We start from the raw sequence: 20234 nt of genomic DNA on the forward strand, positions 1-20234 counted from the left end.
TGTATCTTACTTCTTCATAACTATGAATTCCATCTTTGATCCTGAGAACCCACTTGCAGCCAACTACTCTTCTTCCTGCAGGTTTTAAAATCAGAACCCATGTCTTGTTTTTCTTTAGAGATTCTATCTCTTCATCTATTGCTCTTCCCCATTTTTTATTATCTACTGACCTTATGTTTAGAGCACAGTGAATGATGTCTACAAAGCCAAACCTTTGAGGAGCTTTGTGAGGCCTCTTGTCCCTGTCTCTTGTTAGTTGATAGTCATGGACAGTAGTGGCTCCTTGATCCATTTCATCTTCTAGTTCTTCCTGTGATGCTTGTATGTTATCTGTAGGGGTTGGTTCATCATCTGTTTGTTCATGTAATGGTTTATTCCAGTGTTGAATTGCCCGACAGTTCCACCTCAAACTGCATACTCTCTTCTCTGCTGGTAGAGGCATTATTGTGTTGAGTTTTGAGAGTGTCTTTGTACACTTTGTCTTCTTCAAAGATCACATCTCTACTGATAATAAATCTGTTTTAATTCCCTAGTTCAAGACTCCAAAGCTTGTATCCCTTAACTCCATCTAGGTAGCCTATAAACACACATTTCATAGCTCTAGGATCCAACTTTCCTTTCTTGTCATGGACATATGCAATACAGCCAAAGGTTTTCAAATTTTGGTAGTTTGCATGATGACCAAACCATCTTTCCATGGGAGTTTGAAAATTTGTAGCTGAAGAGGGACATCTATTTATTAGATGACATGCTGTAAGGACATCTTCTGCCCAAAAATTCTTGGGCAAACCTGAATGGATGAGCATGCATCTAACCCTCTCCATGATAGTTCTGTTCATCCTTTCTGCAAGCCAATTCTGTTGGGGAGTCTTTATCACAGTATTGTCTCATAATCCCAGCTTGCTTGAAAAAATTCTTGAACTGATCATCACAAAATTCCAGGCCATTGTCAGTCCTCAATTTCTTAATCTTTCTACCAGTTTGAGTCTCCACTAGAGTCTTCCACTCTCTGAACTTGCTGAATGCTTGATTCTTGGTCTGTAATATGTGAACCCAAACATATTTAGAGTAGTCATCTATGATTGACATGAAATATCTAGATCCTCCCCTTGAAATGATTCTAGATGGTTCCCAAACATCTAAGTGGACATAATCCAGTGTTGCTTTGGTGGTGTGCATTCCAGTGCCAAATTTGATTCTTGTTGATTTTCCTAGGGCACATTATTCACAAAATTCCAAATCTTGCACCATATTCTTTCCAAGTAATCCTTGTTTGTCAAGAATCCCAAGCCCTTTGAGACTCGCATGACCAAGTCTTCTATGCCATAGCATAGTAGAGTTGATCATGTTTTTCGAGGCCACAGATGCAAAGTTACTGGTGGAATTTCCTTGAAGAACATAGACCCCATTGATCATAACACCTTTCATCAATACCACTGACCATTTTTGCACCATTAAAGCCCCTGATTCCACCCTGACTGAGCTTCCCTCCTTGTCCATCATAGCTACAGAAATTAAATTTCTCTTTATGTTGGGAACATGTCCCACATTCTGCAATTCATGTGTATTGCCTCCTGTCAATTGCAGCCTTACAAACCCAATTCCAATGATATCACATGCTCTATTGTCCCCAAGTCTTACGAATCCTCCATCAACTCTCTTGTACTCCAAGAATTGATCATTGTCTGGACAAATGTGAAAGGAGAATCTTGAGTCTATAACCCAATCAACACCAGAGTAGTCTTTAGAGGCAACCATTACACCTGCACTTTTGTATCCATCAAAGTCACTGCCTTCTGAAGCTATGTCAACATTGCCATGCTTCTTGAATCTTGTTTCTTTAGTTCAGTGCAGTCCTTTTTGAGATGGTCATTTTTATGACAGATATATAGCATTTTTTCTTATATTGAGACCTAGAATTAAATTTACCTCTCGATTGTCCATGAGAGTTCCCCACTGTCTTGTTCCTTCTTCTATCTGTTCTTCCTCGTACAATCATTAACCCTTCACTAGAGTTTTCTTCCTTAAGTTCTGAATTTCTTTTTAACTCCTTTGACATCAAGGCACTTTGAACCTCCTCCAATGTCAAAGATTCTCTTCCATATATCATGGTGTCTACAAAGTGTTCATAGGACTCCATTGGAAGAGAATTCAGAACTATTATAGCCTGGTCCTCATCCTCAATCTTTATGTCAATATTCTCAAGAACAATAATTATCTTGTTGAAGTCATCCAAATGATCTTCAATAGATTTGCCAAAGCATCTTATAAGCATACAGCTTTTGCTTCAAGAATAACCTGTTTTCGAGTGATCTTGTCATGTACAGACTTTCCAGCTTTGTCCACAATCCAGAAGCTGAAGATTCCTTCAAATCTTCTCTCAAGACTTTGTCTCCGAGGCTGAGAATGATAGCATTGTGTGCTTTGTCAAGAATCTCTACTTTTTCTTTCTCTGTTTTGTTCTTGATCTTCTCAGCTCCAAGCAATGAATCTTGAATGCCCTATTGTACGAGTAAAGCTCTCATCTTCACCCTCCACAAACCAAAACCATTCTTCCCTGTAAACTTTTCCAAATTGAACTTTGCATTTCTCATGATTCCCACCTTGCGTTCTTCACACTATCTGCAGGAGCTTTTCCCCCGATCTTCAAAGCTCAAGAACACTTCTTTACCTGATCACCAAGCTTAAAGAACGCCCCAGCTCTGTTACCAGATTGTTGGGAAAATAATCGATTCAACATATGCATTTAACTATGCATGACTGTATATTGACCTGAACACAATTCTTCAAACTAGAAAGAAAAAAGATAGAGAGACTTGTTGGGGAACAAGAATGTGTTTTGTTATTCCGGTCTAATGAAATATTGGATACAAGTTACTCACAAGGGAGTGAGATTTTAGATATATATAGCTTGTCCAAAAACGAAGGAAATAACAGAATTAAGTATCTCGCTTTTCCGTTATTGTTGTAACTGAATAAACCGACCATAATTAACAGTTATGTCAATTTTTTGGTTACACGAAAAATAATATCATTATTACACTACAAATACTATTGTTAGTCATACAAATATTGTTATACAAACTAATTCTAATATCTAAAAATGTAGGTGGGGAAAATTGCAGAGAAATTTGTAATTTTTCCTTACCTACAACTATGCATCATTTTATAGTTGACAAAAAAAGTAAAAAAAAATTGTGTACAAATATGCGTCAAACTGTAACCGATGCAATAATCCAATTAGCATCGGTTACAGATTGAAGTAAAGTTTCTTGCTTCACTTTAGAACGATGCCAATAGTGCATACTATTTGTTTTGGTTCTTAATTGAAGCAAAAAAACTATTTGCGTCAGTTTTTAAATGAAGTAAAAAGTAAGACTATTTGCGTTTGTTGTTATTACGTCGGTTTTACCAACTATTATTTATGTGTCACTTTACAGCAGAAGTAAAAAGTTATTTTTTGCAATAGTGTATTAACGGTAAAAGAAACAAAATCTAACAAAAGAAACATAGTGAAATTATGTGATTATTATATTTTAGAAAAAAAAAATTAAACAAGCATTATATTTTATATTTTTAGATGCACCATCGTTTGTAGTGTCTAAAAGAACCTAATTAACAAAAGGAGTGTCAAAATATAATTATTATATTTTTGAAAGAAATTTTTTACTAGAAGCACAATTTAGTAGTGTCAAAGGTTCAAAAGCAAAATTGGTAATTATTCTAATAAAATAATATGACTAAATAGTTATTTTCCAAAAAGTAAATAAGAAGTACAAAACAATTAAAGAAAACAATAGTAAAATACAGTGAAAAAGGCTCTTGTATTAAAAATATATGAAATGACATTTACAGAACTTGGATGTGGACAAATAATGAAATTTAAGGTTTGATTAAGGTTCTTCGGTGATGCTAGTCTTGGGAGCAAAAGTGTGAATAGCATCTCCCACAGAAAGGAAGATGTTACTTTCCCCAATCTCATCTGCAAACTCCGACTGGTAAAGCTTATCCATCACGATTGTACCTGGATTTGCTAAAGCAAGCTATATGTACCAAACATTACCTTCATCAGCCACAACTACTAATTACAATTATATTATTTCTAAAAACTAGCCACATCTCCTATTATTCTAATTCCTCCATTTTGATGATGTCAATTTTTTTTTTTAATTTAATGAAAGAGAGATAGAAAGAATCATTATGGTCTGTACAAATTTATAGATTATCATATTTGTTCTCTGACATCAAATCTCATTTGAAAGAAAATTATTATATGTTCATTTATTTGGGACATTTATAATTTGATCGAAAATGACTTCAATCAATTTTGTAATTATTATCTTTTTGACCAAATTGAATTATATTGTATATATTAAGATATTACCTGAATTTCTCTCTTCTGAAGGTTCTTGTATAATTCCTCCAAAGCATGGATGCCACTGGTGTCAATGTCGGTTACAGCTGCAATATAATATAATTTGTGACGATGAGAAACTTAATGACCACAAATATATTTAACTATATATATTTGAGGGCAGATTAATTAATTAAAGCAAAAGAGATAATGATTTATTAATTGCTTACGGGACATCTCTACAATCAAGTGTTGAATTTTTGGTAGATGACATTCATCCACTCGCTCTTCTTCCTCTGTTAGCCATCTCAAAATTCTGGATAATGAATGATTAAATTAGTCACAATTCTCAGCATCATCTTATAGTGCTAATAAAGCATCTCAAGCATACTGCAATTATGTTAAATTTCATTTCATCGCTTTTTTAATATAAAAATATAATTTTGTAAATCTCTACAGTTAACCATTAATTAGCTTACTTAGTAAATCATGTTAATCAACTTAACTCCTGTTTCTACATTCTAAGTCTTTTTGTTACTGTATATGAGAGAGAAGGTAACTAGCTACCTCTCTTTAATATAGTTAGAGTTGGTGAAGTAAATGGCAGAGTCAACTCTGATAATCAAAACTCCAGGAACCTGCCTAGCCTCTGGGTATTGCAGGGTGTTCCTGTACACACTAGTCCTCGGTAGCTTACCAAGTACTGCAGTTCGTGGCCTCGTCACTTGCAAAAGAATTTTAGCAAGAGATAAAGAAACCTACAATATAAATATATACATGAGCATGTAGATAAAAATAATCAATATCTAGATCACAGACGTAAATGAGGTTTAAAAACAACATATGTAAATGTATAAAACATGGGTTAATTACCGCAATTAGTAAACCAATCTCAACAGAAATGAAAACAACGCCAAAGAAGGCTCCCATGCAAGCGACAAAGTCGAATTTGTCGATCTTCCATATGAGAATGGCAGCCTCATAGTCGAGCAAATTGACCACGGCGGCAATAATGATGGAGGCAAGTATGGCGTTGGGTGTGTACTTGAATAGAGGCGTGATTAGCTCTAGCGTTAGGAACACAACACCAGCCATTACGATGTTCGACACTGCCGTGTGGCACCCTGACATGTAGTTCACAGCCGACCGAGAGAACGACCCTGCCAGTTTAAATAAAAATCAATAATTTGTACATTAATTTATTAATTGATTGTTTTATATATGGGTGTGAAATTTTCTAAACTTTTACTCGATCTGATCACCTGTAGCTACGTAACAAGAGGTCAAAGAACCAATAATGTTCATCGTTCCTAATGCCACCATTTCTTTGTTGCCGTCAATCTGATAGCTCTTCATGGCAGCAAATGTTCTACCAATTGCTATTGCTTCCTAGTATATTAGGGAAACAAAATGGCCTTATTAGTTCATTCATCTATTATGCCTTAAAATTATTGAGTACATATATATATATGTGTGTGTAAATTATGTGTGTATATATCATTTTTGAAAACGAATTGCGAATTCAGCATAGAATTGTGTTAGGCGTATATAGTACTTACGGTGAGCGCTATGATTCCAGCCACAACGCCTATCCTAAAGGCTTTGCCCACGTGTTCTCCGGAGAGGAATAGGTCATTGGCAGAGGCTGGATTTATTCCCTTTTCAATATGGTTCACCTGAATATATCACAAATCAAACGCAGATCAAACCATTAGACTAATTGTATATATTTATAAATGCATCCGTAACATTTGCATACATATTAGTCATTTGTACAGTTAAATTATGAAATATATATATATATATATCCTACTGTCATACTTACTATTTGAACACCATCTTTATCCGCACGAGTTATGTAAACACAAAAAGTGGACACCACAACAGACACCATAGGAGCAACTGCCGGCACCCAAAAGTACTTCTTGTTTCTTTTACCCTGTTCATCCAAACCAAACAAAGTAGAGAATAATTAATTCATATAAAACTGAATGTCCAACATATGTGTTAAACTAAAGTTGAAGAGAAGTATTGGATTCTTCTTACTATATGTTTAGCGACTAGAAGAAAAGCCAAGAAAGTGACCCCTATTACTATAGTCTGCCAATTCCACTGTAAAAAAATGACCAATTAGTTGAATTTTTTATTCATGTCTAAGAACTTTTATAATAAAAAATGAAGGATAAAATTAATATTTTTATGTTTACCCCATGATGGGCGGAGTTAAACACTGAGCGCAAAACAGAGACAATATCTGTCTTCTTTGTGAAATTCTTTTTTATGCCAAGCAATCCTTTGAGCTGCTGAAGGGCAATTGTAATGGCAGCTCCTCCCATGAACCCAACAATGGCAGCATGGGATAGAAACTCAATCAAGAACCCCAATCTGAAACAGTAGGATCCAGTAATTTCAGTCAATTAGATAGACAAAAGTAAAAAAAGAATACTTTGTTTATTAATTAATGATGAATATGTTAGAAACTATATGTTGACCTGAAAAAACCTAGTGCCAATTGAGTGAGTCCGGCGAAGAATGTTGCTGTGAAAGCGAGACGTCGATAGGGAATGAGATCATTCGGATCAATCTCAGCCTGCAGAAGATCACCAAGCAACAGAGACACCACAGCCACTGGCCCTATGGCTATGTCTCTAGAGCTCCCCATAAAAGCGTAGACAAGAGGTGGAACAAAGCTACTATCTGCATATTCATATGCACATATGTATAGTTAGTTATATGGAAAACCAATAAGCAAAGCTCTTCTTTCTAGTCATGAGAAAATAATAAAACTCACATAATCCATTTTGAGGAGGCAGATAAGCAAGCTTTGCATAGCCAATATCCTAATACATAATATTTTCATATACAAAAGAGAGTTAGAAGAAGAGAAAGTACCACATGCATAGATCTCAAATTGAAACCAAATGTAGTATTCAAAATATTAAAATAGCTCTTGAAGAAGTAGTAGTTCTAAAGTAGACATGCCTGAGGAATACACAGGCTGGCTATGGTGAGGCCAGCAATGAGATCTCCTTTAAATTTGGCAAGGCTATAGTCCCTAGCCCAATCAAAGATAGGGAAAACAGCTTGGACACCGAGCATAAACTTTTTCGACTTGGGTTGATCTTTGAATGAGCGGAAAGGATCATCCGAAAAGAAGGTCTCCTTGACAGCAGTGGAGATTTCCTTCAACAGGTTTTGCTTAGGAGGTTTTCCCAGCTTGTGAATGTATGGAAACCTCCCCGAATGGTGGCGCCGTGAAGATGGCGCACTCGATATGTCACCTCCAATTTCCTTCATCTGGAATTCATCACCAACTCTTCCGCTCATGATTAATGCACTATGCACCTTCACACCCACGTACACAATTAGTACTGATCAATATTATAACCATACAAAATAATAATCTGGTACGTACAAACAAAGAGTATATGAAAACTCAAAACAAGATGATATTCATGAAGATATGTTTTTATTATACGTACCAGGGAAAGAGCGTGACTGGAGCTTGCTAGCTAGCGAAGAACTTATAATACAACCTAGCGAAAAAATATATTTTCTTTGAAGAATAGTAAGGCGCTGAGTCAGTGCATTTATAGATTAATTTTAGCTTAAAAATCATTATTAGATAGAGAAATATATCATATATGGCCTAACACCAGGTCAACTACTGATATAAAACACCAGTTGGTCTTTGGATAAACCATTTGAAAATGAATGTAAATATATCCATGGTGGTGCAGCTACGGCTTAGCATTGACTTTCTTTTTATATTAAATATATAAATATGTATAAACTGATACTGTTGTACAAATATAAGTAGTTAAAATGAGTTAAATTTGTTAGAAGTTTAAGATACTTTCTATCTATCTCAAAATTCTCAAAATTAATTGACTATGAGAAGAATGATCGATGGATCTACTATATATTATTATCTTTTCACACATAATTATACGAGACACTCTAACATCTTGGGTTTCATGTGAAAAACAAATTAGGAATAAGAAGAGTAGTCATGGTTGTTATATATGCTATTATTTTTCCACTTATTCTCAATAGAAGACACTCTAACATGTTTCTTTCAAATTATTGCAAAAAGTATTTTTCTGTGTTTGTTAGTTGAAGGGACAAAATTACAAATAATTCACCACGTTTTGAGCCATTGGAAGCTCCCCTATTGCTGGAAGATTTGGAGCAATGAGTACTCAATATATTGACCTTTTTTATTCCTTTTGGAAGTTCCTATGTAAAAGCACTTTTTTAATAGATTGTTTTTAGGCATTTTAAGAGCACATGTGGCCCCCTACAAGTACTTAGCAATTTTTCATATTTCTTATTTTATCAAAATGTTGCAATGATAACAGTGTTTAACAGGTACATAACATTTCTCTCTTTTATTAATTATTATAACATTAAATGTTTAGTTTCACATTCAATAGTATATTCATGGTATCTTTACTTGGACGCTATTATGAAAATGAAACGGCTTCACATCCATTAAAAAAAAGAGGCTTCAGATAAGGTTGAAGTTAATTAATGATTAGAGAGTTTGGATATGTTATTTTGTAGGCAATATTGATAACGTGAGCTATTAATGATTCGAATTGCTATATAAAAACCTGTAGAAATAATCCAACATAAAGTAACATGAAAGTGTCGTGGAATTACAAGCCAATGCCTAGCAAACGTCACTACACACAATAATAGTACTATTTAATTAGCAATGTCTTTATCTAGCACCCACATTTAATTAACTACTCCGAATACATCAGAATTAATGCATAATATTTTATGGGAATAATTATGCTTCCGCTCTCTCTCTCTGTTATAACTTATATTACGTAATAAACACCTTCCTTAAATAATTAGAGCTTTTTTCTTTTATATACTAAAATAATAAAAATATAAGTAAAAATTACCTAGGAAAATTTTAAGAATTTACTTTTTTATGGTATAAATAAATAAAACTAAGCGGTTATGGAATTTTTTGTTTTTTTACATTTATATGGGTTTTTTTTATACCATATTTTTGTAAAAAAAAGTAGAAATCTAATATTTGTAAAACAACAATAAGTTTTGTCGGTGAAGTCGTCGGCACTGGAAAAGTCATTGGCACCGGAAAAGTCACAGGCACCGGAAAAGTCGCCTGAAATATCACGATCGCCTGAAAAATCGTCGGAAAAATTGCCAGAAAAGTCATCGGAAAAGTCAACATTGCCGGAAAAGTCAACAAAAAAGTCACAAAAGTAAATGTCTGATATATAACTAAAAATATAACCAGTTATATAAATAAAAGGGATATTGGCGGCTAAACCCCCCAAACTTTTGGGTTTGTGACAGTTAACCACCAAAACTCAAATTTTGGCGGCTAAACTACCTGAACCTCACTTCCATTTTGGTCTGCACTATTCCGTCACTTTGGCTCCGTTTAAAGGCAAAAATAGCTTATGTGGCACGATCTTTGTCAGCAACTCATGCCACCTTGGCATTAAATCATGCCACCATGGCATTAAATAAACCAATATGACAAAAGAAATTTAAAACTTAAATGAAAAATTAAATTAAAAGCAGAAATTTAATTAAAAACAGAACTAAACCCAGAAAAAAAAAAAACTAAATTAAAAACCCTGAACAAAATTTGAATAAAAGAAAACTAAAAAATAAAAGGGAAATAAAATAAAAACAAAATTAAAAGTGGACAGAACTACACTTACACTTAACCCTTAAGCATTCGAACCCCTAACACAAAAAACCTCACCATCTCTTCCACCATTGTCGTCTGCAACAGTGGAAACTCAAACCTAGCCCAGAAGTAAGAAAACCCAGCCCCGAAGTAAGAAAACCCACCCCATTCAGGCGACGGTGTAAGGAGGCGAATCAGCAACAATGAAATACCGTAGGCGCAGTTCGCACGATCCCCCACCTGGTAAGATTTCTAAACTTTTAAAATTTTAGGGTTTATGTTGAGTGTTTCTGGTTCACGTGTGGTTGAGCAGGGAAAATGGGTTTTTATAATGGGTTGGGATTAGGTTATTAGGTCAAATAGTTAGATGAGTATTAAAGTGGCTTTGAATATTGAGTAAAAAATAAAGCTCTGAGGAAAAGAAGAATCTTTTCTCACTGTCGAGGGTTTGTCTTGATCAGTGGGGTATCTTGATCAGTGGGGTATATGCTTTTGATATTTCACGTGGTTTAAAGTTGACCAAAAGGAAATGGTTTGCACATGTGGGTTGGGTTTTGGTTTTTGTCTTTTTGTGGAGGGGCTATTTGTTTGGGGGGTTTAGCCGCACTTTGTTAACTTAACTTCCAATGTTTAGTTTAGGCTTTATGCAGGGGCTATTTGTTGGTTTTGGTTTTTGTCTTTGTCTTTCTGGTTCACTATAGCTTGTTGTGATTGTGGCAGTGAATGAAGAGGGTGAATTCACAGTGAAGCTTATACATGGGGGTTTATGGTTTTCCCCATTTGGAAATAGAAGATATGAGGGAGGGTGTTGGGAGTACTTTGATCATTGTAAAATTGAAGGTTTAACTAGACATGATTTGGAGGACATGGCAAAAAGCCTTGAATATAGGTTTCCTTTTGGTTTCCTTTACAAGCCCCATGGGAAGCATTTAAACATGGGTTTAATGGTTGTAAACAATGCTTCAATTCAGCTCATGTTGGAGGATTTGACAGGTACAATTTTAAACTTTTTTGTACATATGTTAGTTGTTTGATGTCATAGGTTTTATTGTTGTCAAAGTTGGTGACTTATGGTTTTTGTTGTTCTTTTTGGCAGCTAGAAATAATGCAGAGGCTAATGTGTATCTGGTGCTACCAGATCCACAGTTAGCAGTGGAATGGGAGGAGGATGCTGAAGCTGTTAAGATGCAGGAACCACAACAATCTTCAAAAGTGGAGAAATGTAAAATTGAGGAGCTGCCTGAAGGGTGTACTGTTGTTGCTGATGTTGTTGTGAATCCCCCAGGCCATGTCAATGTAGATGACAAATTTTACAATTTCTTTGTCCATTGGGGTGAGTTTTTGGCAGCAGTTGCAACAGAGGAGGTGATTTCAGAAGAATTGCAAGAAGCAATTGAGATTAGCTCCTCATCTGATGATTCAATTGAGGTGGATGAGGTGGACTCAAATGAAGTGGACTCAAATGAGGTGGACTCAAATGAGGTTGAAGAGGACTTTGATTATTTCAATCCTCCAGAGATGGAGGATTATATGGCCTGGGCAGAGGAATTGTCAGGATTTGAAGGCAGTGAGAGCCATCAAGCATCTGATCTCACCAAGGAACAGGTAACTTTGATAGAGTTACAATTTTCACTAAGTATTTCTAAGTTTTGAATTAGATATGTAATGTGTTAGTGATATTGATTGTTGTGAACATGACAGGAACCTCCAAAGGAATATGATGCTCATGCAGAGCCAAATGCACCTAATTTCCCTGAGGTTGTGGTCACTGGATTCAATGAAGTTGCAGAGCCAGATGCACCTAATTCCCCTGAGGTTGTGGTCACTGGAGTCAATGAAGTTGCAGAAGAAACTCCAAGGTCTAAGAGATTGAGACTTAGGAGGATGAGGAAGGCTCGATCCCAACCCCAAACAGAACCACAGCCGCAATCACAGCCCCAAACACAAGCACCTACTACCCCCCTGTTACAGATGCCATTCATGACACTTTGCCTGAAACACAGCCTGACCCAAACACTGATTTTGAGATGGATTATCTTTCTCAACCTCTGCCTGAAACACAGCCCGAAACCCAACCCCAAACACAACCCCAAACAGAACCACAACCCCAATCATTGCCCCAAACCCAACCCCAAACAGAACCACAACCCCAATCATTGCCCCAAACCCAACCCCAAAGAGAACCACAGCCCCAATCACAGCCCCAAACACATCCCCAAAGACAAACAACTGATGGTGACTTTGAATTTATAGAAGAAGAGTTCAATCCAGCCACACAAGGGGAAGTGGAAAGGGAACATGTTGGGACATCAGATCCAAACAGATGGTGGAACCAGGCAAGTGAGAATCGTGTTGGCAATGATGATGACAATGATGGGTTAGATTCAGGAGATGAACTACACAGTGATGATGAAGGAGGTGATCATACCTCGAGGTTGGAGTTCAATCCCCAAACCAAGAAAGATGACTTCAAGTTTGAGTTGAACATGGAGTTTGGTAGTATCGAAATATTGAGGGCTCCACTGAAGGAGCATTTCATACATACAGACAGGGAATATATTCTAATTCACAATGATAGAGCTAATTTCAGAGCTAAGTGCAGTGCAGAGGGGTGCCCATGGATTCTAAATGCACATGTCCAACCAAATTGAATGACATTCAAGATCACTACAATAACTGAAGGAGGGCACCACTGTGGCATGGTCTTGGAGAAAAGGTACTTTTGCTGTTTTAATGTTATCGATTGTTCATTAATTATAAGTGTTTTCATTCATACTGATTGTCCATTCATTGGTATTTTCAGGCTTATTGATGTGAATTGGGTGACCAAACACTTCATTGATCAGTTTAGGCAACACCCTGAAATGGAATTCAAACAGTTTGCTGAAATGACCAAAGACACAAAGTATTCTAAGGTCACTTCATGGCAATTCTACAGAGCCAGAAATGCAGCAAAGGCATTGCTTGAAGGGTCTGTGGCAGAACAGTATGCCAAACTGGATGATTACTTCCAAATGATTTTGAAGACCAACCCAGGAAGTACAGCCAAGATTCAAAAAGAGTTAAGGGTTGAGAGAAGGATCTTTCACAGGTGTTATATTTGCCTTCAAGCATGCAAATAAGGGTTTTATAGAGGTTGAAGGCCATTAATAGGGTTGGATGGTTGCTTCCTCAAAGGTTACTGCAAAGGTGTGCTATTGGCAGCAATTGGTGTAGATGGAGGGAATTCCATATTTCCTGTAGCTTATGCAGTTGTAGAGAAGGAAACTACTAGCAGTTGGGAATGGTTTCTAACATTATTGAAGGATGACTTGGCACCAAGGGATACAAGGACACTCACCATGATGAGTGATAGGCAAAAGGGTCTTCAAAATGCTGTTGAGTCTATTTTCAACAGCCCTGACACAAGATTCTGTGTTAGGCACATGTACTGCAACTTCAAGAAAGACTTCCCTGGCCTATTACTGAAGCAACTTGCGTGGGCAGCTGCTAGATCAACAATTCCTGCTCATTTTGACCAGAGGATGAAAGAAATCAAGGATATAAATGAAGGAGCTTACAATTGGTTAACAGCCAAACAAAAGTCAGAGTGGACAAAGGCATACTTCAAGGAAGGTGTTAAATGTGACATGTTATTGAACAACATGTGTGAAAGCTTCAATATGGCCATTATGGATGGAAGGGACAAGTCCATTGTCACACTGTTGGAGACAATCAGAGGTTGGTTAATGACTACTTTTACAAAGAGAAGGGAAGGCATACAGAAGTGGAAGCATGGAGTGCACAACAACATAGCAAAGCTTGTAGCAAAAAATGCTGAAATTGGTAGGAAGTGCTCTGTCACAAGAGCAAATGCTGTTTTATTTGAAGTTAAAATGTCAGAAAGAGTTTGGTGCCTTTATGGTTGATCTGGACAAACATGAGTGCACATGCAGAAGGTTCCAGCTCACTGGAATTCCTTGTGGTCATGCCTTGGCAGCCATTTGGTTTTGTGGCCATAATGAATGGGGTTACATACATAGGTACTACAAAGCTGAAGCTTATGCAGCAGCATATGCAGGCACAATTTCCCCCATGCCTAGCCCTGACAAGTGGCCAAACAAGGGCCTTAACCCTATATTCCCTCCCTGTGAGCATAACCTTCCTGGCAAGCCAAAAAAGAAAAGGAGAAGGGGTGCAGATGAAAAAGATCCACCTGCAGCTGTCACAGTTAGAAAAGCCAGCAGAGTTGGAACTGTCATGCATTGTTCTAAATGCAGAAAAACTGGACACACAGCCCCAAGATGCAAGGAACCTGTACCAGATGTGCCAAACGAGGTATGAATTGATTTGCCAATTTCTTTGACTTTTACATTTCTACTGTGTTTTGACATTGTTTATATGTCCATTGTAGGCTCCAAAGAATAAAGGAGGTAGGCCACCAATTCAAAATCCATCTGCTGCAACACTAAAGAGGAGGCAGAGAAGGGACAAACAACTTGCTAAAGAGGCTAGGAAGAGGGGTGAAGGTTCAAGTTCCCAGCGTCGGGGTTGATTGTCGTTTAGAATTCTAACATTATAATTTACATTAAACTATTGTCAGAAACTAGTTTTAGATACCTTTTGGATATTTCTTGTATAGGTGCATTTTGGTGATCTTTTGATCAATGCCCCGAGCACCAATAGGGCCTTAATTTATATTTGGCTCAATGTGAATTGTATAGGTGCATTTTGGTGATCTTTTGATCAATGTGAATTGTATAGGTGCATTTTGGTAACCTTTTGATCAATGCACCAAGCACAACAACATTATATTTTGCTAATGTATAGGTGCCTTTTGGATCCGAACAGGTCTATGCACCAACAACCAAATGAATAGAAATTTTATTTTGCAAATGTTTCAATGTTCATTTAAATTGCCAAGTTTTACATTACATTCTAATACTACATTAGCAACCAAAACATATCATTACATCCTTAAATAACATTCGAACATTATCCTTAAAAACATTACATTTTGGGGTTAACTGTTACAAATATAAAAGTTAAGGTGGTTTTGCCTCACAATATCTCCATACATTAAACAACATTCAGAACATTAACCAAAACAGAACAATGGCAACAACAACACTTATGACTAAGATTCCACTGGTGCAAATCTTCTCTTTTGGGTCTTCAACACTTGTACTGCTACTTCCATTGAAACTCTCCATGCAATCAGTCTTTCCCATACTGTTAAGCAATGAGTGCTCATCAACCTGAACCCCCTTGTTCAAGGCCTTCAGTATTGAAGATTGCTCACAGTTATTTTCCACATTGTTCAGATAATTATATGCATCAACATTTGATGTTGAAATATCTGAAATTTCTCCCTCAAGCCTTCTAATTTTACGCAGCAGCCCAGGAACCACCTCCGATGCCCTTTCACACATTGGTGGGTCGATCCACTCCCAAAAATAACATCCACCAACCAGCTGTGGAAAAAAACACCATTACTGCAGAATCAGACGAGGTCTCGAGCAAACCAATCACGGAAACACAGAAAAAAATAAAAAAATACAACTCACCCTATAACGTCGACACATCCCGAATCTCCTTCCTGGGTTTGCATCTGTCCACGAGGTTTTGATCACTACAGGTTGTGCACAAGAGCACTTGGGATGTGGAACCCTCTTCATTTTCTTCTTCGACTGTGCAACAATGGTTGAATGAAGGGAAGGGAAGAACGGGGGAGGTCACAATGGGGGTTGAGTCGTGCAGGTGAGGGATTATAAATTTAGGGTTTTTATTTATTTTTTTTTTTGCTGGGTTATTTCTGTTTTTAATTTAAATTCTGATTTTAATTTAATTTTGTGATTAAGTTTTAATTTTATTTTAGGAAGGTAGCATGATTTAATGCCAAGGTGGCATGAGTTGCTGACAAGGATCGTGCCCCGTAAGCCATTTTTGCCTTTAAACGGAGCCAAAGTGACGGAATAGTGTGGACCAAAACGGAAGTGGGGTTCAGGTAGTTTAGCCGTCAAAATTTGAGTTTTGGTGGTTAACTGTCACAAACCCAAAAGTTTGGGGGGTTTAGCCGCCAATATCCCTAAATAAAAACTAATAACTGGTTCATTATGTTATATAACCAGTTCGATTTTAGTTATAACCACCTTGAGTTCTTTCGTGTTATTTGTTTTTATTCATTATAACATAACCGGTTCTATTTTAATTATAACTGGTTTGAGTTATTTTATGTTATTTATATTTATTTATTATGTTACAGAACCGGTTATATTTCAATTATAATCGGTTTGAGTTGTTAGTTTTTATTCATATAACCGGTTATATTTATAGTTATATATGAGACATTTACTTTGGTGACTTTTCCAGCAACGTTGACTTTTCCAGCGATGTTGACTTTTCCGACGAATTTTCCGGCGATCGTGATTTTTTCGGCGACTTTTCCAGTGCCGACGACTTTTTCGGCAAAACTTATTGTTGTTTTACAAATATGGGATTTCTACTTTTTTTTTTTACAAAAATATGGCATAAAAAAACCCATATAAATGTAAGAAAAAAAAAAAAAAACTCATAACCCTATAGTGGTATTTATTTATGCCATAAAAAAGTAAACTATACCCTCAATTTCTATATTTATGAAAATTCCCAAAAATATTATACAAAGCACTATAAACATTTATATTGTCTAGTAATAAAAATTTATAGAAATACTTTTTTCTCTGACCATTCAGTCGCACAAACCACATTCTTCAATAATAACAGCTTCCAGTAACAAAATCAGTAGGCCGACCGTGAAGAAACCAAACTAGACGAAGAATCACATAAATTCCAGCAACTTCACTTAAGAAGAAGATCGTAAAAAATCTAAACACATATAGTTTTGGATTTATACAAAATCAGGCAAAAAAACTAGTTCCAAACTAAAATTTAACCCTAAATTACAATTAAAATTGAAGAAAAATAATTCTTCTAATATCAATTTTCAGATTCATAAAATGTAGATTTGTCTGAAATAGATATGGAGTTCCTCATTAATCGAAGTCAAGTATAAACTAAAATAAACTATAATTGTGGGAAAATTACAACTAACAGTGCGGAATCAAATCAATAAAACTCTAGACAATTAAACAATTAGCAATGACAATATTAACAAACCGAGAACAACAAATAGAAATACAACATAGGCAAACAGAGTATATATAACGCTAGAAATAATTAATATAGAAAATAAAGAAATCAACACCATAATATTGGTTCAAGTCTTATAGATCGATGTGATCTATGGCTCTACTCCAGTTCTGGAACTCCACTGAAATCTTTCTTTATTGATTGAGCAAGAATATGTACAATATAGTCGAGACGAGATTCTCTGTTGAGTCCTCACAAAGTGTTTCAACTCTCACACTTTACACCCATGAATTTTCTTCCCAAATCCAAACCCAATCTCTCTCTTTTCTCTACACCTCTCTCTCTCTACCTCTCGATCTTTTTCTCTCTCAAACTCTCAATCTCATCTTAACTATGTTCTCAAACTCGTGCCTCTAGTCTCATGTTCAGTCTGTCACCAAATGATAAGTGAAGGTGGTATTTATAGGCTTAGGATCAAGATCCTAAAGTCAGTGGCTGCAAGAAATGAGGTTGTTAAGTTAGTTATAACTAACTTAACCAACTCCTCTTTGAGCGAAGTCTCCACCCCAGCTTAAGTATCAGGGCCTCTGGGAACATAAGTGAGCTCCCAAACCCAAGGACTACGGACACTCACTGAAGATGCTTCCGCATAGGATTGAGTATGCTAGAGTCGACTATCCGAAACTACCATTCCAAGAGGGACAACTAGCCAACCAGAATTCCATCATGGACTGAGGCTAGCTATTCTGAGTACTAGATCTAGAGTGGACATGATAGTCATACGGGAACTCCCTTTCGAACTCGACTATCATTCTACAAGACTCCTTCCGGGATTCGCAACCGCAAGTGAACAATTTTTTAGAAATGACGTTTACGGAGACCCTTTTTATTTGGAGGAACTATACGATAGTATCAATAAACTAGCTAATGTTTCTCCCGTTGCATTAACATTATTTTCTAAATTTTCAATGGTGAATTTATTCATATCAAATAATGAATAACAATGAAAATTTTAGCGGGATTATTGCTTTTGACCATTTTACCCCTATGCTTAATAGTTGGTTAAGTTTTATGATGAAGGGTATTTTAGTAATTTGAAAAAGGGATTAGGTGGATTTTTGGGAGAATGGCAGCTGACCACTTTGTTTTATCTCAGCTGAAGTAAATGGTCTTATACATTATTCTTTTAGAAAGAAATTAAGAAAAATAAAGAGAACCTTAGAATTTCACCTTTTTTCTCCATCTTTCTTGCTCGACTTCCACACAACCAGAAAACAACCCAACCAAGCTCTTTATTTTTATGGAATTCAACAAGGTATCAGCAAGATTGGAAGTTGCTCAAAGTCAAGGTAAACCCTAGATCATTATCTTTGTGTTATTTAAGCTTTTAGTTGAGTTTAGCTTTTTATTTTGAGATATAGTGGTTGTTTAGGTTAGGATTTACTCTAGGGCATTTCTAGAGGTTGTTTTAAGTTTGAATTGATTATTTATCGTTGGTTTTGCTGGTTTATTTGTGGAATGAGCATGTTTGAGCTTGAGAACTCATACTTGGCTCATTAATGGTGGAATTGGATTCTACGATTGTATGTTGTTTTTAGTGCTTGAAAATTATTGTTGGATGTTATTTTAGGTGTTCTGGAAAGTTTGGCTAAGTTTGGACGCGTTTTGGGCAAGATTTTGATTACTTAGGGAAACCTGATGCAAACCAGTTAACCGGCTTTCCAGGTCCTGTAAAATCAGTTAACTGGTTTTGGGACAAGTTTCCCGTGCAATCCATTTTGTCGATTCATGTTGTATTCAAAGCCTTGGTTGGCTAATTTTTTGATGGTTAGGGTATTGTTATAGTAGTGACCAATAGCAGAACCCTTAGTTGGAGTTTGAGTTTCCTAGATTAGGGTTTTGACATGTCATTTACCCGTATGCGTGAATGTGACTAGGGCATCCATCTAGCACGAAGTTTTCCATTTAGGTCGGCCAACTCACTTGAATTCAGAAATGAGGTAAGATTAGTATAATGATATTCATATGTGTTCACATGTTTAGTATACATGTTTATTAAGCCTGTTAGATTACATCGATAGCGGTATCAATATGCGTAGAGTTATATTTGATACTAGTATATGTATGTTTGGCTAAGATACTGATCGATGCTATCACATCACTACAGCTAGAGTATGACTAGCGTACTAAGTATAGGCTGATATTATGGTAGATAATATTATCCTATGAACGTTTTAGACTCAGTATCGTGTTAGACACAGGGATAGGGTTATGGTTGGGTGTATGGGCACTTAATTATAATAAGGTTTCAGTTATGTTATTAATTATGCTTTTCTTACTGAGTCTGTCGACTCACCGTTGCTACTTCCATGTGTAGGTAAAGGAAAGGCGAAAGTTGAAGAGGAGTGAGCTCTGAGCTAGGATGGTGTTTGTACATGTCATGGCGACACGACCTGGAGTTTTCGGTCTCGGGACATTTGGGATTTTATTTTGTAGTCCCTGTACGACCAGATTAAAATATATTTTGATAATATTGTAAAAGTTTAAATACAGGATCCCGACTTTTGTAAATAATTGTATGAAAGTTTGTAACGTTTAGCAATTAAACTAAAAGTTTTAATTTGACACGATTTTCAAGAAAAATCCTTTGAGTAGCAAAGGTGGACTGTAATTAAAAAATCATTGTAACGCGCCTAAGTATCAAGGCGTTACAAAAATGTTTTCAGCAGCATTAAACTTCGATGTCTTCTTAACAGGGCGACAATCACTTTTCTTGGTAAGGGAGCAAAGTCTAAATCACCTTCAACAATGGGTCATTTTCCTTTAGATTTTTTGGCAAGAGACTTTAAGGTTTTTTTAGCAATGGTGATGGGGAAGATGAAGACAAAGTAGTGGCCATTTGCATTTTAGGGTATTTATTTCTCTATCTTTTTTAGCAATATTTAGTATACATGTTTACCATACATTTAATATATATTATCACATAATAATATGTTTATCACATTTTAATTTATACTTATTATATTACAAAATAATATAACAAAAGGTATTAGTGTAAATAAAACAAAATGAAAGGTAAAAATGTACGTT

The 20234-nt window shown here is 36.1% G+C and overlaps 2 protein-coding genes across 2 annotated transcripts; one reads left to right on the forward strand and one right to left on the reverse strand.

The window, feature by feature from the left end:
• Window positions 1-3805: 3805 nt before the first annotated feature.
• LOC115721798 (sulfate transporter 1.2) lies at window positions 3806-8046 on the reverse strand. Its single transcript, XM_030650876.2, has 14 exons — window positions 7837-8046; window positions 7337-7699; window positions 7146-7194; window positions 6847-7051; window positions 6562-6739; window positions 6401-6466; window positions 6180-6293; window positions 5914-6030; window positions 5617-5743; window positions 5228-5514; window positions 4922-5112; window positions 4585-4670; window positions 4385-4461; window positions 3806-4043 (listed from the first exon to the last, which is right to left on the reverse strand). The coding sequence occupies exons 2-14, from the start codon at window positions 7679-7681 to the stop codon at window positions 3894-3896; spliced, it is 1992 nt and encodes a 663-aa protein (XP_030506736.2). The 5' UTR covers window positions 7682-7699; window positions 7837-8046; the 3' UTR covers window positions 3806-3893.
• Window positions 8047-12685: 4639 nt separating this feature from the next.
• LOC115723585 (uncharacterized) lies at window positions 12686-14568 on the forward strand. The gene is made up of 5 exons (XM_061104759.1): window positions 12686-12750; window positions 12838-13073; window positions 13188-13911; window positions 13970-14351; window positions 14428-14568. Exons 1-5 carry the CDS (start codon window positions 12686-12688, stop codon window positions 14566-14568), a joined length of 1548 nt encoding a protein of 515 aa, XP_060960742.1.
• The last annotated feature ends 5666 nt before the right edge of the window (window positions 14569-20234 follow it).

Source organism: Cannabis sativa, chromosome 9 (genome assembly GCF_029168945.1).
Source record: "Cannabis sativa cultivar Pink pepper isolate KNU-18-1 chromosome 9, ASM2916894v1, whole genome shotgun sequence".
Classification (NCBI taxonomy): domain Eukaryota; kingdom Viridiplantae; phylum Streptophyta; class Magnoliopsida; order Rosales; family Cannabaceae; genus Cannabis; species Cannabis sativa.

Coding starts and splice junctions, on each gene's coding strand:
- LOC115721798 (XM_030650876.2), bottom strand. CDS start 7,681: ATGAGCGGAAGAGTTGGTGATGAATTCCAGATGAAGGAAATTGGAGGT. Junction 4,671..4,921: donor TCTAACTATATTAAAGAGAG/GTAGCTAGTTAC, acceptor TTCATTATCCAG/AATTTTGAGATGGCTAACAG. Junction 4,044..4,384: donor TTCAGAAGAGAGAAATTCAG/GTAATATCTTAA, acceptor TGGTACATATAG/CTTGCTTTAGCAAATCCAGG.
- LOC115723585 (XM_061104759.1), top strand. CDS start 12,686: ATGACATTCAAGATCACTACAATAACTGAAGGAGGGCACCACTGTGGC. Junction 13,074..13,187: donor TTTGAAGACCAACCCAGGAA/GTACAGCCAAGA, acceptor GGCCATTAATAG/GGTTGGATGGTTGCTTCCTC. Junction 13,912..13,969: donor GTTTTATTTGAAGTTAAAAT/GTCAGAAAGAGT, acceptor GTGCACATGCAG/AAGGTTCCAGCTCACTGGAA.